Here is a 13,183-nt window from a genome sequence, read left to right on the forward strand (position 1 = left end):
TTGGTAGAAGCCAATATTATAAATTTTAAAGTGAACATTAACAATGGAAATGTTGAATTTGAAATTTATACTATATTAAAAAATGATATCTAGATGTAATGTTCAAAATGATAAAATGGCATGATGTGATGCTTTTACTCATCTCGAAACTCAACACAAGAATTGTTGGACTATGAATACTTAACCTTATTTGTGTAGCATCATCATTAATTTGTATTGATTCTTTTGACTTTACAACCTATATCCCATTAAGATGTTGGACTCTCCTTGTAAATGTGTTGTAGTCAATGAGACACAAGACACTATGTACAACAACAAACTTTCTTGCCCTCCTAAAGGTAAGTCTATTTCTCTTAATAGAGTGGATGAATCTATAAGGAGACTAATTCCAATCTATAGTAGAACAACTAGAAACTCATGACAACAAATAAATGGCTTGAGAGGTAGTCAAAGTAAGCCCATGCATAATTCATCACAAAATTGTGTCCTCTTATGTTATAGTCATATATTTTGGCCTCTTTAGAACATTTCCCAAGAGGCAATTTTTTTCCACTTAGTTTGAATGATGTTAACCTCTACATAATCATACCTCTTTTGAGTGGCCTTAAGGAACTAGATCTTCACCTTAGCATTTTGTATTGTTAGGGAATCAAGAATCTTAAGAAAAGAATTGTGAAACAAGGATTACAAATCTTAAAGAACATTACAATCAAAGAAAAATAAGAGAAATTGATCATAGATTTGAAAGTCTAGTTGGAAGAAGCAAAAAGGTGAAACGATGTCATAGCATAAAAATTAAAGATCAAAGAGGACTATGAAAGACTTGAAGTGGACATTGTAACTTTGAGAAAGGATTTAGAGAAAACAAACATTTACCTGAATGAGAATTTGAAGTTTGGAAAGATTACTAAACTCCTAGATGAGATATGCAGTTAAGGAGCACCACATATCAAGACTGATATTAGATTTAATGAAAAGCTCAATAAGGTTATTAAGCATTCCATAGAGACAAGTGCAAAAGACTCGAATGTGTATGGCTTTAGAAGTTTAGGATCTAGTGAGGACAACACAAATGAAGATGAAGAGTTTGTCAATGTTCACAGATAAAAGATAAGGGTTGTAAGGCATAATCAAGGAAGACAAGCATACAATACTAGGTTAAATAATTCCTTTTCTAGTTATTATTTTAATTTCAATTATTTTGGACATAAGACGGTAGATTGTAGAAGATTTCCTACAAGGAAGAATAATTTTGCGAGTAAAATGCATTTGCTCCTCCGGTTGATTTTAGTGTCATTTGTTCCGGTTGATTTTAGTGTCATTTGTTCCAAGTGCAATGATTTTGGACATATTGCAAGACATTGTAGTAATGGTTGAAAGCTTACAATCCAAATAGAAAGGAAAGCAACTTTGTTGATCAAAGGAATGAATCTAAGAAGGTGTGGAAAAGAAAGCAAGAGGAACAAAATTTTGAAAGATCAATATTTTCTCATATTGTAGTACAAAGGCTACAATGCTTCATCCAATGTTGAAGAATGTGAAATTAGAGAAGAAAGTACCTACAAGTCTGTTGCAGGAAGTTGTAGCACAAAAAGTGTTGACCTTAGTGAGATCAAGGAAATAGAATGCCTTTTTGGACAAAAGATGGAAGTTGGCCATGGTACTAAAAGGTGGAGTATGATAATAAATTTGAGTTTTTCAGGCAATAGATGAGAGAGATCTCACTCCTTTTAATCAAAGAATCGGTACAAGTTTAGGGAGGTTTGACTCCCTACCACAAGAAGTCACGGTGGTCTTGCAATGAAGTGCAAAATGTATCAATGCATGGATTATTTCAAATAGGGGGAGAGAAAGTATTAGAGGAAAGATTCAAGTGTCCTAAGAAAACCTTATTGAGGCTCCTAAATTCTCACTTGATTACTCTTCCTTCACCAAAGTATCATAAATATCACAAACCTAATTGAATCTCTATTTTTATGCATATCATCACATGCTTGGCCATGCTATGGGTGAATGTAATTCCTTTAAGAGGAAAGTGAGATGGCTTCTTAATGATGGTATCAGCCACATAACAAGTGACATTGAGTTTCTTCTTTGTCTTGTCCCTAATAATTAATCAACACTTTTTGCTATTATGTTGCTCCTCAGTATGTGACTTTAATAGTTATATATGAAGCTCATTTTCATTTGTGGTTGTACAATATCATGTACAACCATTCTTTATCTAAGATATCAACAAAGTTGTCTTTGGTGTGGTTGTCCTCACTTACACACTAGAGAGTAAGGACAATCAACCTAGGAGGTGTGCATCCTCTCTTGAGGATCAACGTTTTTTTTTCATATTCCTTAAAATATCAACATAGCAATATACTAATATTTTAAGGGGGGCATATGGCCTCCTTAGCTTTGGCTTATTGATGTGCCCCCTTTGTTGTGGTGTTGTTTTCATAATGCCCACCGAGGTGTTGTTATCAATCTATCCTTGGCTATTTTGGTGGTCTATGAATCACCTAGCTTAACACAACTTTTTTACCACTGGTATTCATATGACTCACCTTGATCATCTATCATAACACAAATTTCTCGTTGTGATCATTATTGTTATTTATAGTCCTTGAGGCATTGGTGGTCTATGAATCATCCATCATAACACAACTTTCTATCTAGTGGTATTCATATGACTCGCCTTGATCATGTAGCATAATGTAGCTTGCTAGTTGTGATCATTGTTGTTGCCCTCAAGGCATTGTTGGTTTATGGATCACCCAACATAACATGACTATTGGCTAGTGCAATTCGTAGATGTGGTTGGTCATCCATGGTCATCTAGCCTAATACAACTTGTTGGACCCATGGGTGCTTTGTAATGTGCATGAACCCTAACAATAGAGCAAGCTAGTGCTAGTCATCTACCCATCATTTGTTAGCATCAATGGTGTTCATGCATGTCTTTCATTAAAGTTCCTACTTATTTTTATGTTTATGTGAAATCTTGTATGTTGATGAAGTTTATCTGTGTTTATTATATTCTAGGAATGGAACTTGGTATTAAGTCGACTTTTCATACCAAGTCGTTCGTAGCTCACTAACTTGGAATCTTTGTTTGCACCTTGTATGAGTTATTTCTTATTTCTTTTTTGCTTGATTTGTGTCTTGCATGCCTTTTTATGTGTCTTGTGTGTCTGCTTCATGTCTTGCATGCTTTTTCTTGTGTTTGCATGCTTCGTGTTTGCTTCATATTGTGTATCTTGTGTGGATGACATTATGTTTTGGTAACTGTCTTAGCCTCACCTACTCTATACTTTAACATGCATATGGGCATAAGATCCTAACCCACTAAAATGGGGGCTAAATGTAGTGTCATTAATTGTATACCCTTACAATTTGATGCTAGGTTTAGTAACCATTTTGATGTTTGTGCTTGATCTTGTGCAAATAGACTTATCATAGGTCCAAATTGGAAATATTGGTCAAACCTACTATTGCCTAGCCCTTTGTGCGGCCAAAAAGGCCTAGACGCTAGAACCCAATACTAGTGTCCTCCCAATTTTGGGTTCAAGTTTGAAATATCAAATGTCAACTTTAGGCCCTTAACAATTGTAACCTTGTTGTTGGCCTCTCTTAGATAATTGTTCATGAAATTGTGTAAGTCACATATAAATGTGAATCCCTTCCTTATTTGAAAGCCTAGTTGATCTATTTATCTACTATCTACATGAATGATTAAATCTCAAGCAGTCAAGATCTATCAAGCTAAGAAGTATGAGGCCTTTCAACAAACATGTTGTCATATGTAATTGAAGTAAGCTTGTCTCTTAATTATTACTATTATTATGTGGATTACTAACACTTATAAGACTTCATCAATACCTTGTGTGGAACTCAATTTGGGGTTTCACATGTAAGGTAATAATTACTATTTCAATATCATCATCATTTGTCTTGCCTCTACTCCTATGGAAGCATGTGATCGTTATAACTCATCATTGTTGTTGTGGAGGTGGGAACACCAACACAAGGTATGACTTAGGCAAGCCCCTATACAACACAACCTTTTCCTCTCATTTATGTCTATAGTTCTAGGTCCAAATAATTTAGTTTGCAACCGCAACAACAAATAAAGTAGACGATGATGAACAAATTCAAACTTTATATCCCAATGCTAGTGTCCTACTTTTTCTCTTCTAGAAAAGTTACCATGATATCTCTTGATTTAGTTCCTAACATTGGCATTTGTGTTTTTTCTTCACCACTCTAGGGCCCAATTCCCTTATTTAACACGGTCATCTCCATATTTTAGTCATAGATCCCTCTCTGTACTTCATGCCCAAATGTGCTAATTTCATCTATACTTTTATTCCATGTTGTATGCATGTTAATTTTGTTTAAAATTTTCTTCTTTAGCTTGGTTCATTACACACTCTCAATTAATCCCAATCATTAACAATAACATACTAACAAATTAGGTGTGGATCTAAGATAGTTTGGATCTTCCTTGAGGCATATAGTTAAACCCATTCACACATCTTCTAAATGATGTGTATGCGAAAAGGAGATTAATCCTAGGTTAGTGCACATGTTAGTCTAGGATCACTTTTCCTACATGTAGCTTACCCTTCATAGATAAAACAATCCCCCTAGACAAAATAATACTCTAAGAAGAAAATTCACTCCCCTAAGGGAACCTATTGAAGTTGGCCTTGCAAAAAACTATTCCAAGCTAAGATGATCGCATTGCTTAAAGTTAAGAATATTGAACCTCAAGTGAAACCCCCATGGTACATAGATAATGAGTTTTGTAACTATGATAAGATTAAAGGACATACGCCTTCAGATTGTGTTAAATTGAAACATCTTATCCAAGACCTTATAGATAAGGATGATGTTACTATTGAATATATTCCTTCCACATCAAATGGTGGTCTCAAGACATTCAAGAATACACTTCATGAACATGGAAAAGCAAATACCTCCAACAAGGGTGACAATATTAAGAATTATAAGTATTACATTGTTGCATATGACTACACCATAGCTCACTTAGGGGAAGCCAATGCTTGTAGCTCTACCCTATCAACTTAAGATAAATCTCATCCATAGTTTAGGTCCTAACGTCTCTCAAATTTTCTCATCCAATTGATCTTTTTAATTAATCTCCTCCATTGATCAAATGTTAAGTGAAGCATATAAATAAAACCCTTACCTTCATTCATTTGCACTAGATCACATTATTATCAAGCTAGAGCATATTATGATGAAGCATTCTATCATCTACAAAGCAACAAGCATCAATTGTCAAGCTATCATCCTATCATTGTGCACTCATGGTTATGCAAAAATTTTGAGAGCAACCAACATATCAAGCATTCAAGCAAATATCAAGTAAACAATGGAGCAATTTAAGGTCTTTGCTATGGTATTATTGTTTATCATTTCATTTATTTATATAATATTAGGATTTATTGAATGAGTGTGGATGTGAATTTGGTATTTCCATTTCATTGTTTCTATTTTATTTTGATTCACATTGTCATCCTTCAAACAAATAAACATCTTGTTAGACAATATAGCCACCAAAACATAATGTTGAATATTCACTTTTACTATTTCTCCAATAATCACTTAATCAACCAAAAAGTCATTTTGAAAACTTAGAATGAAACCCTTTTAGTGTTGGTCAAGCACGTCACTAGTCAATAGCTTGAGAGCAGAGAGTGAGGCATAAAAATTACATCGAGACATTGTTCTACAAAACATCAAATATCATACAAACTTGATCTAGTTGTGGCAACAAAAAATGATTAAAAAAATGTGGGATCATGAGTTGTGGAATTTGGGGGGTTTTGAGGGTGTGGGTAGTGGAGGTGTGACCATTAGAGTAGTGTCAATGCAACACCCGCCCTCACTAATCACAAACTAATAAATTAACTCAAATTTTGGGCAAATTAGACTCTATCTAACCCTACGTGAAGGCACCAAAATTGCCATGAGACCCACAAACTCAAAAATTAAGTTGATGGGCAAATACTAGGGTTGATGTGGGCATAAAACCATGCAAACCTAGAAAGAAAACTTGCAATTTGACCTAAAAATTAGAGACTAGCAGAGGGCTTTTTACCCCTCTATAAAAAAAATCCTTTTTAAAAAAAAATGTACTATGCATATGTATACAATACTATTTATATGGTATCTTATTGTACTACAAGATACAATTACAAAAAATGTAAAATTTCAAAGTTACCATTTTTTACGGAAAGAAAGGGTATTCTTCATTTCTTGAGCTTTCCAAAGTCAACAATAATTTTCATTTGGCTCCATGGCACATTTTTGATAGGGCTTAATGCTAGATTCATCAAAAAATGAGAAGAAACTTGTAATTCAACACTCTAATACCATGTTGGAGTAGCAAACTATGAATGCAAAACTCAAGAATTTCCATGAAAGAATTAATCACAAAAAATTAATCAAGAAACTATCATAAAATGTGTAAATGTAAAATGATATCTCCTTGTATATGAAGGACAAGGTAGAAGTAGCAAGGTGGAATAGAAACACTAACTGACCTTCCAAGAGATGTGGCACACGTATGACACTTGGGACAAGTCTGAGAGAAAGTGCCCTAAGTAAACTTAAGCTATTCGAAATAGGACTACTACATCTAGGAACTACATAAATGATAACTAGATGCACTAAGACACTTTTCATAGGGATAAGATGAGTAAATTTGAGTCACTATCAATGAAGCAATAATATAGTTTAGTAACGTTCTTGTGGCAGATCATTCCCTAGGTATCCACTTTAGTCTTGGGGTACTCCCAGAGGTCATGAAAGACATTGCATAAGTTGTAACTCATTATCTATTACTCAGCTCAATCTTGTACATGGTGCCAAAGTCACCATGTCCAATGATGTGCTTTTGTCTATGAAATCCAAAAATATGAAAGGATTTAATATCCCAAAAATTCTTGGCTATACCTTTTTTGTCTCATTTTTATATTCCTTTTCATACAAGGAGGAACTCAATCATTAAAAATCATGATGAAGATGATTCTAATGATCTCTAGCTAGGCAAGAAATTTTGATCTAACATGTAAATATTTATATACATTTCTTATTCTTTAGAGATAAATTCTCCATGGTAGGACTCCAATTTTTTTCCTTGGAACTACCTAAAACTAAAGAATCAAATGAAATAGCCTCCAAGGGCATCACAATGGCTAAACCCTAAAACTAGAATAGGGGACCAAAAATCCTACAAATCTATGTAATATTTTTTGTAAAATTTAGAGCCTCTCCAACTTAAACCTTTGTGGTATGAGGAGCCAAATTGAACAATGAATGAAATGGTGAAAATTAATTTTGAAGGAAAAGGGTACATAACATGGAGAAGGATGCTAGAGAGATTGAGATTGTAAAATATATTTATCTTGCGCAAGGATATAAGGGCTTTTGGGCCAATAGAGGCTTGGATAATGGAAAAGAGTGTGGCACTGTGATTGTTAATGGTGCTTGTTCTTTTGTATGTTTGCATTCTCTGAGCAAGGGTGTCACTTTTTTAGGCTCTACTTCGTCGCTACAAAGGAGATGCCAGAAGAACAAGCTATGAAAGTTTTTTTAACATAATTTACATCTAGTTAGATTAATTATATGATAGAATGGGATCTTAGCTATTTACAAGATCTTGACAAATGCATCCAAGAAATTTTTTGTTAAGTTATTATGAATTCTAACAAAGTCTACAAAATGCCTAGTCAAAGCAGCAATTTTATTAGTAGTATAGAAATAACCATAATAAAACATAAAAGTGCTTTCTATGAATATTATAGTAGTACAAAAGGGAGTACACATATTTCTTGTATATATGTGTAGGTGTATATTTATTAGTAGCAAGGACATGATTATCTGAATTTGAATAGTTCTAAGCTATTTTTTCTTGCTTATTTGAGCATATTATTGATTTTTTTCCCCCCTTTTTCAAGTTCAAGATGTGATGTCGTTAATTACATGTCTTAGGGATTATATTATTTATTTTGATTTGCTAACCTAATTGACTTTTAAGGATACTCAATTTTGTAGATCTTGAAATTAGAATTTTAGTATGAATTGTGTATCTTAAAATTTTAATTATGAAACACTATTTGAATGACTAGTAGTTTGGTTATTATTAGTTGATGTGAGTAATATAACTCTAAAGTATCTTCCTTTTATCGATTGACAAATGAGAGGATTTACGATGAGCTATGCTATGGGTATATGATTTATAATCCTTGCATTTAGAATTTAAGTTTCAAATGAATTTTAATTTTCCTTTGACACGATTACAATGGTGAGTTATCCTCTTAAGGAATATTTTACTGTTAGATACAAGATTTTGGATGTTATATATTTAATCATGACAATTATTTGAAGTTGCAATTAGGTTGTTTCAACTTCCCAACTCTATCAATGAGTTATCTTGTCCTCTTTATGCAGATGAAATTGAAAGTGAACATCTACATGGCTTCTATATTGTTATTCCATAATCTAAATTTATTTTATGATTTAGATATTGATTATATAAATAGCCATGTTTTATGATTATATAATTTTATATATTATTCTTGGTTTGAGATGGAAACATGAGAGTGCTTATAAAGATTTCACTGAAGATTGTCAATATTTTCTTGGTTTTGTCAATGTTCTATATTGTGTTCTTTATATTTTGAGAGGCATGTCTATCTTCAATACACTATTAAAACCATGAGACAAAAAGTTAAAAGTTGCAAAGAAACATTGATGTTTTTTTAGAAAGGTATTCTATTTTAGACAAAAGAAATGAAGACTATTATGTTTACTAAAAATTGGCGTAATTACCTTAAGGATCAAAGAAAAAGAGACCTTAGTCACAAAGTTGCAATCATGTATTTATAAACACTTGCATACATTATTGTTGACACCATAATTGCATTCATTAATTTAGACAACTGTTAGCATAATATTACCAAATGCAAGATAGGAGTAGACAATGCCTCCATGACTACAAGAGAACATTCTATTGTGCTAACAATGCAAAAGAGTAAAAAGGACATTCAATCATGAAATTTAGATTTGAACACTAATTAAATAGTTTGATACAAGAAGTCGTTTCAATATTTGACCACTATAATTCCAAAACTAATTCTAAAGAACAAAATCAAATATTTCAAATATAACTCCTTATTACCTTTATATTTCTATAATCAATCATGAATTGTTAAAATACCTTATTTTAAAATGAGATTTAACTTACATCTTGACAAATGCCAACAAATTAAATAATAAAATAGTAATAAAATTATTTATATTCTCATTCATCCATCCAATCATTATAAATAACATAATAACTTTAAAATAACATTATTTTTCCCAACATCTTTTAAAGGAATTTCAAGATCATAAGATTATAATTAGAGTAAGATCCCACTTAAAATTATGCGGTTTTTAAAGAATGCTGAAAAAAAATAACTTTAATAAAAAGAATATTTTTCTTTTATTTCTTTTTTATGGGAATCTAAAATATTAGCTAATTCTAGCCCCACCCCAATGTCACCATCATCATAATCTTAAAAAGTTGGGGTTGCTATTTTCAATAGCATATTTTTTTTGTTTCGTGGGACCTCTTCCTCCATGAAAATAGATCTCAAACCTAGTGGAGTAATTTCCAACCCCATCCAATTTCACTAGGGGAAGTGTACCAATAGTCTTCGCACACCCATAGATTCTAAATAGTACATTAGATTCTGTCAATTTTTTTCGTTATAGCTAACTTCGCGCACCCATAGATTCTAAATAGTACATTAGATTTTGACAATTTTTTTCGTTATAGCCAACTTTGTGCATCTTGTGCGCTATGGATAGTGATAAAGATGCACAAATAAGTCAATTATGATCTAAAAATGCTAAAAAATAAACAGCTATTCATGCATGTAAAATTTATTAATGAACTTTTAGTTATTTATTTTTTGATTTATTTAGAATTAATAATTAAAAAATTAAACATGCAAAAGAATAAACGATTATTAGAACATAAGATAACTAGCACCCCTTATAGACCCCTTATAGAATATTAAAAAGTTCTTCCCCTATCTGAAAGTAAGGGCTACTATTTTGTAAAAAGAGATTCCAGATAATTCAGCTCCTTAAAAATAGATGCAAAATACTCTTCAAAAAAATCTTTCCTCTCCTACTATTTATAGCAGAAGAGTAAATTATTTCCCTTGTAGCGGAGCACAGGAGGATCAGATGGAGGAGCAACAGCCCCTGTCTGTAACGGCGGCCAGAATTTGCAGAGAGCTGGAGAATGTGTTTGTGACAGCAGAGGCGAGTGGGCTCGATCCAAGGCAGACAATTGTGAAAGAAATCATGAAAACGGCTAAAGGCAGAGGTCACGTGGTGGTCCATGGCGTAGGGAGGGAAGGGCTGATGATGAAAGGGTTTGCCATGAGACTCTTTCACTTAGGCCTCAACACCGCCTGCGTGGGGGATATGACCGCGCCGCACGTCGGCCCTGGCGACTTGCTGATTGCAAGCGCGGGTCCGGGCGGGTTTGGAAGTGTAAATGCAATAATTGCGCGGGCCAAGCAGGACGGCGCGAGGGTTCTTTTGCTCACTGCGCAGCCCGGCGGCTCGGCCGCTCGCCTTGCCGATGTCGTGGCGGTTGTTCCTGCTCAAACGATGGCTCATGACGCCGGAAAAACTTGCGCTTCTGTGTTGCCGATGGGGAGCCTGTACGAGGGCGGTCTCTTTCTTTTCTTTGAGATGGCGATTCTTGCCCTAGCCCCTGCTTTGAAGCAGACCGCAGAGACCATGAGCTCCAGGCACACTAATCTTGAATAATATTTTTTTCGCCTAATATTTCAATTGCTTCCGTTGTTAACTATGATGTGGGCGAAACCTTTAATAGCTGTATGGTTATCGAAGTTTCTTGGTTTATTACTGAGATTAATAGGGCAGCTCTTGTGAAGAATATTTTGCTGCGACTTTTAGTCTGCAAGTGTTAAAAGTCTTAGAATTACATTATACAACCTATCATCAATGATTAAAAACTACCAATAGAACTTTTTATCATGTAACTGTAATAATATAATAACAATTACTCTATCATCAAACAATAAATTAAAGCACTATGTAATACTCCAAATATCCTACTCATAATATATTTTTACTTAAATAAGTTTTCTACAGTCAATCATAATGGAAAGGGAGTTATAAAATTCGGCTAAGGGTAGAGCAAAAATGTAAAGGCTAGCAATTGGAAGCATTGCACTTTTACAATGTATTCAAAATTTATTTACCATTGCGCTCAATCAAAGTTTTATTATATTCGATTCTATTGAATGGGATTTTCACATTTTTGGATGCTATCGGACATGGCACTGAAAGAAGGCTTTACCACTTAGGGGATCTAAAACTCCATCATAGCTATAGGCTTTACCACTTAGGGGATCTAAAACTCCATCACACCTATATACAATGTATGAGATAAAAATAACTCCTATAGTTACAGAACAATAATATTTGATCTTGGCTTGGCGAAACTTTCCAAAATTATTTAAAAAAAGAAATAAACGCCTCGGTCACGTGATAACTAAAGGTCAAGTCTGTCAATGTTATAATAAATCATATAATTGACCAAATTCTTACACCCATGCTTATGATGGAAAATTTTCATGACAAGAATTATTTCCTCCCTCTAATAATGTCAAAGCAATGAGAAAATGCTAATCAACAATTCACCAATTAACTAGAATGACTGTTTTGTAGGCAATTAATGGTAAACATGTGAAATGTAAATGTTTGCACCAATCATCCTCTCAACTAGTAATTCTTGGTACAAATATCTCAACGATGACAATAATCTACTTAAAATGGAGAAAACCACTACTTAAAAGGATAGATGTGTAAATGGTACATGCAATAGCTCTCTGATACTATATTCAACTTTCGAAATATGTGGAAGCCTTAAAGATAATGGCAATGTAGCCCTGCTTGATGTGTCTGCACAAGACCATTGATTGTGACTTTGTCGTGCCCATCTACGCCTTCTTTGACAAAATACTAACATCAATGATGATGTATTTTGCGGTTGCCTTTCTCATTTATAACGTTCATAAGTTACCAGTGCCAGATTCAATTCATTCTCTTCTAAGTTTTAATTTTCATAAAAATCAAAAAATGCATTTACAATTTTTGCTTCTCTTTTAATGCTAACATGCCAACAATTTCTATGACACGGCTTGTTGGTCCTCCCTAACTTCTGCTTATTATTCATGTGATGCGCATAATTTACGAGACAGTATGGTGGCATTGCCTCAATGGTAGTATTTTTGTTCCATATCAATACTTTTCCTTAATAATGTTTCGAAGGACTGAAATAATGAAACTGCAGCCTACAACCTAAAACAATATGTCAACCGTGGAAAAAGCAAGCTTTGAAACCCTCAAAATTGTGGTTAGTAACAATGGACTTTAAATTGTACAAAGCAAATATAGGAACATCTCTCAAGCTGCTGTTATGCACAAGTGCTAAAAAAATCTTCAACTTCAAAAGATGCTGTGAGCAAAGTTCAAACTCAGCACCATATAGCCCACTCGTGAACCACTTGTTGAACAACTACACCTAGTTAATATAATAACTCTTTTTGACACTTATGGCTGATACCTGTTGCATGGCCTAAGAGGAAAGGCTAAGTGTTTGCAATGACTGTATACTTTAGAAACAATACTTTAGCACTTTCAAACACGATGCAATGATTTACCACTTATAATCATCTAATAAAAAATGGCACGCTTTAATGTTTTTGTACAAGTACAGCCACAAAAGTTGCTGCTATATAAAAGCTAGGTAACGTGTCACTTGAAAAGAATCCAGATAAAAGCTGTGAAAGATTTTAAAACAGTGAAATACATTCATTTCTTTTATTTTGATCGAAAATAAATTTAATATATGTGATACAGAACAAACTGCATACTTCACAGTATTGAATGAGCTGGTCTTCATCGTCTTGGATTCTATGTTATTAAAAATGAAATAACTGATATCAGCACGCAGAAAACCAATGGAAGTTAGCATTCAATTCTATGCTCCTACTGTGAAATATAAATTTAACATTTCACATATACACAGGTACACTGTGCAATTGGTGAGGTTGGTTAACATGCATGG

At 33.6% G+C, this 13,183-nt stretch overlaps 1 protein-coding gene across 1 annotated transcript; it reads left to right on the forward strand.

The window, feature by feature from the left end:
- The first annotated feature begins 10,168 nt into the window (after positions 1-10,168).
- Positions 10,169-11,085, forward strand: LOC131038189 (uncharacterized). The gene has a single exon (XM_057970535.2). It carries the CDS (start codon positions 10,261-10,263, stop codon positions 10,852-10,854), a length of 594 nt encoding a protein of 197 aa, XP_057826518.2. The 5' UTR covers positions 10,169-10,260; the 3' UTR covers positions 10,855-11,085.
- Positions 11,086-13,183: the final 2,098 nt, after the last annotated feature.

Source organism: Cryptomeria japonica, chromosome 11, assembly GCF_030272615.1.
Source record: "Cryptomeria japonica chromosome 11, Sugi_1.0, whole genome shotgun sequence".
Classification (NCBI taxonomy): domain Eukaryota; kingdom Viridiplantae; phylum Streptophyta; class Pinopsida; order Cupressales; family Cupressaceae; genus Cryptomeria; species Cryptomeria japonica.

Coding starts and splice junctions, on each gene's coding strand:
- LOC131038189 (XM_057970535.2), top strand. CDS start 10,261: ATGGAGGAGCAACAGCCCCTGTCTGTAACGGCGGCCAGAATTTGCAGA.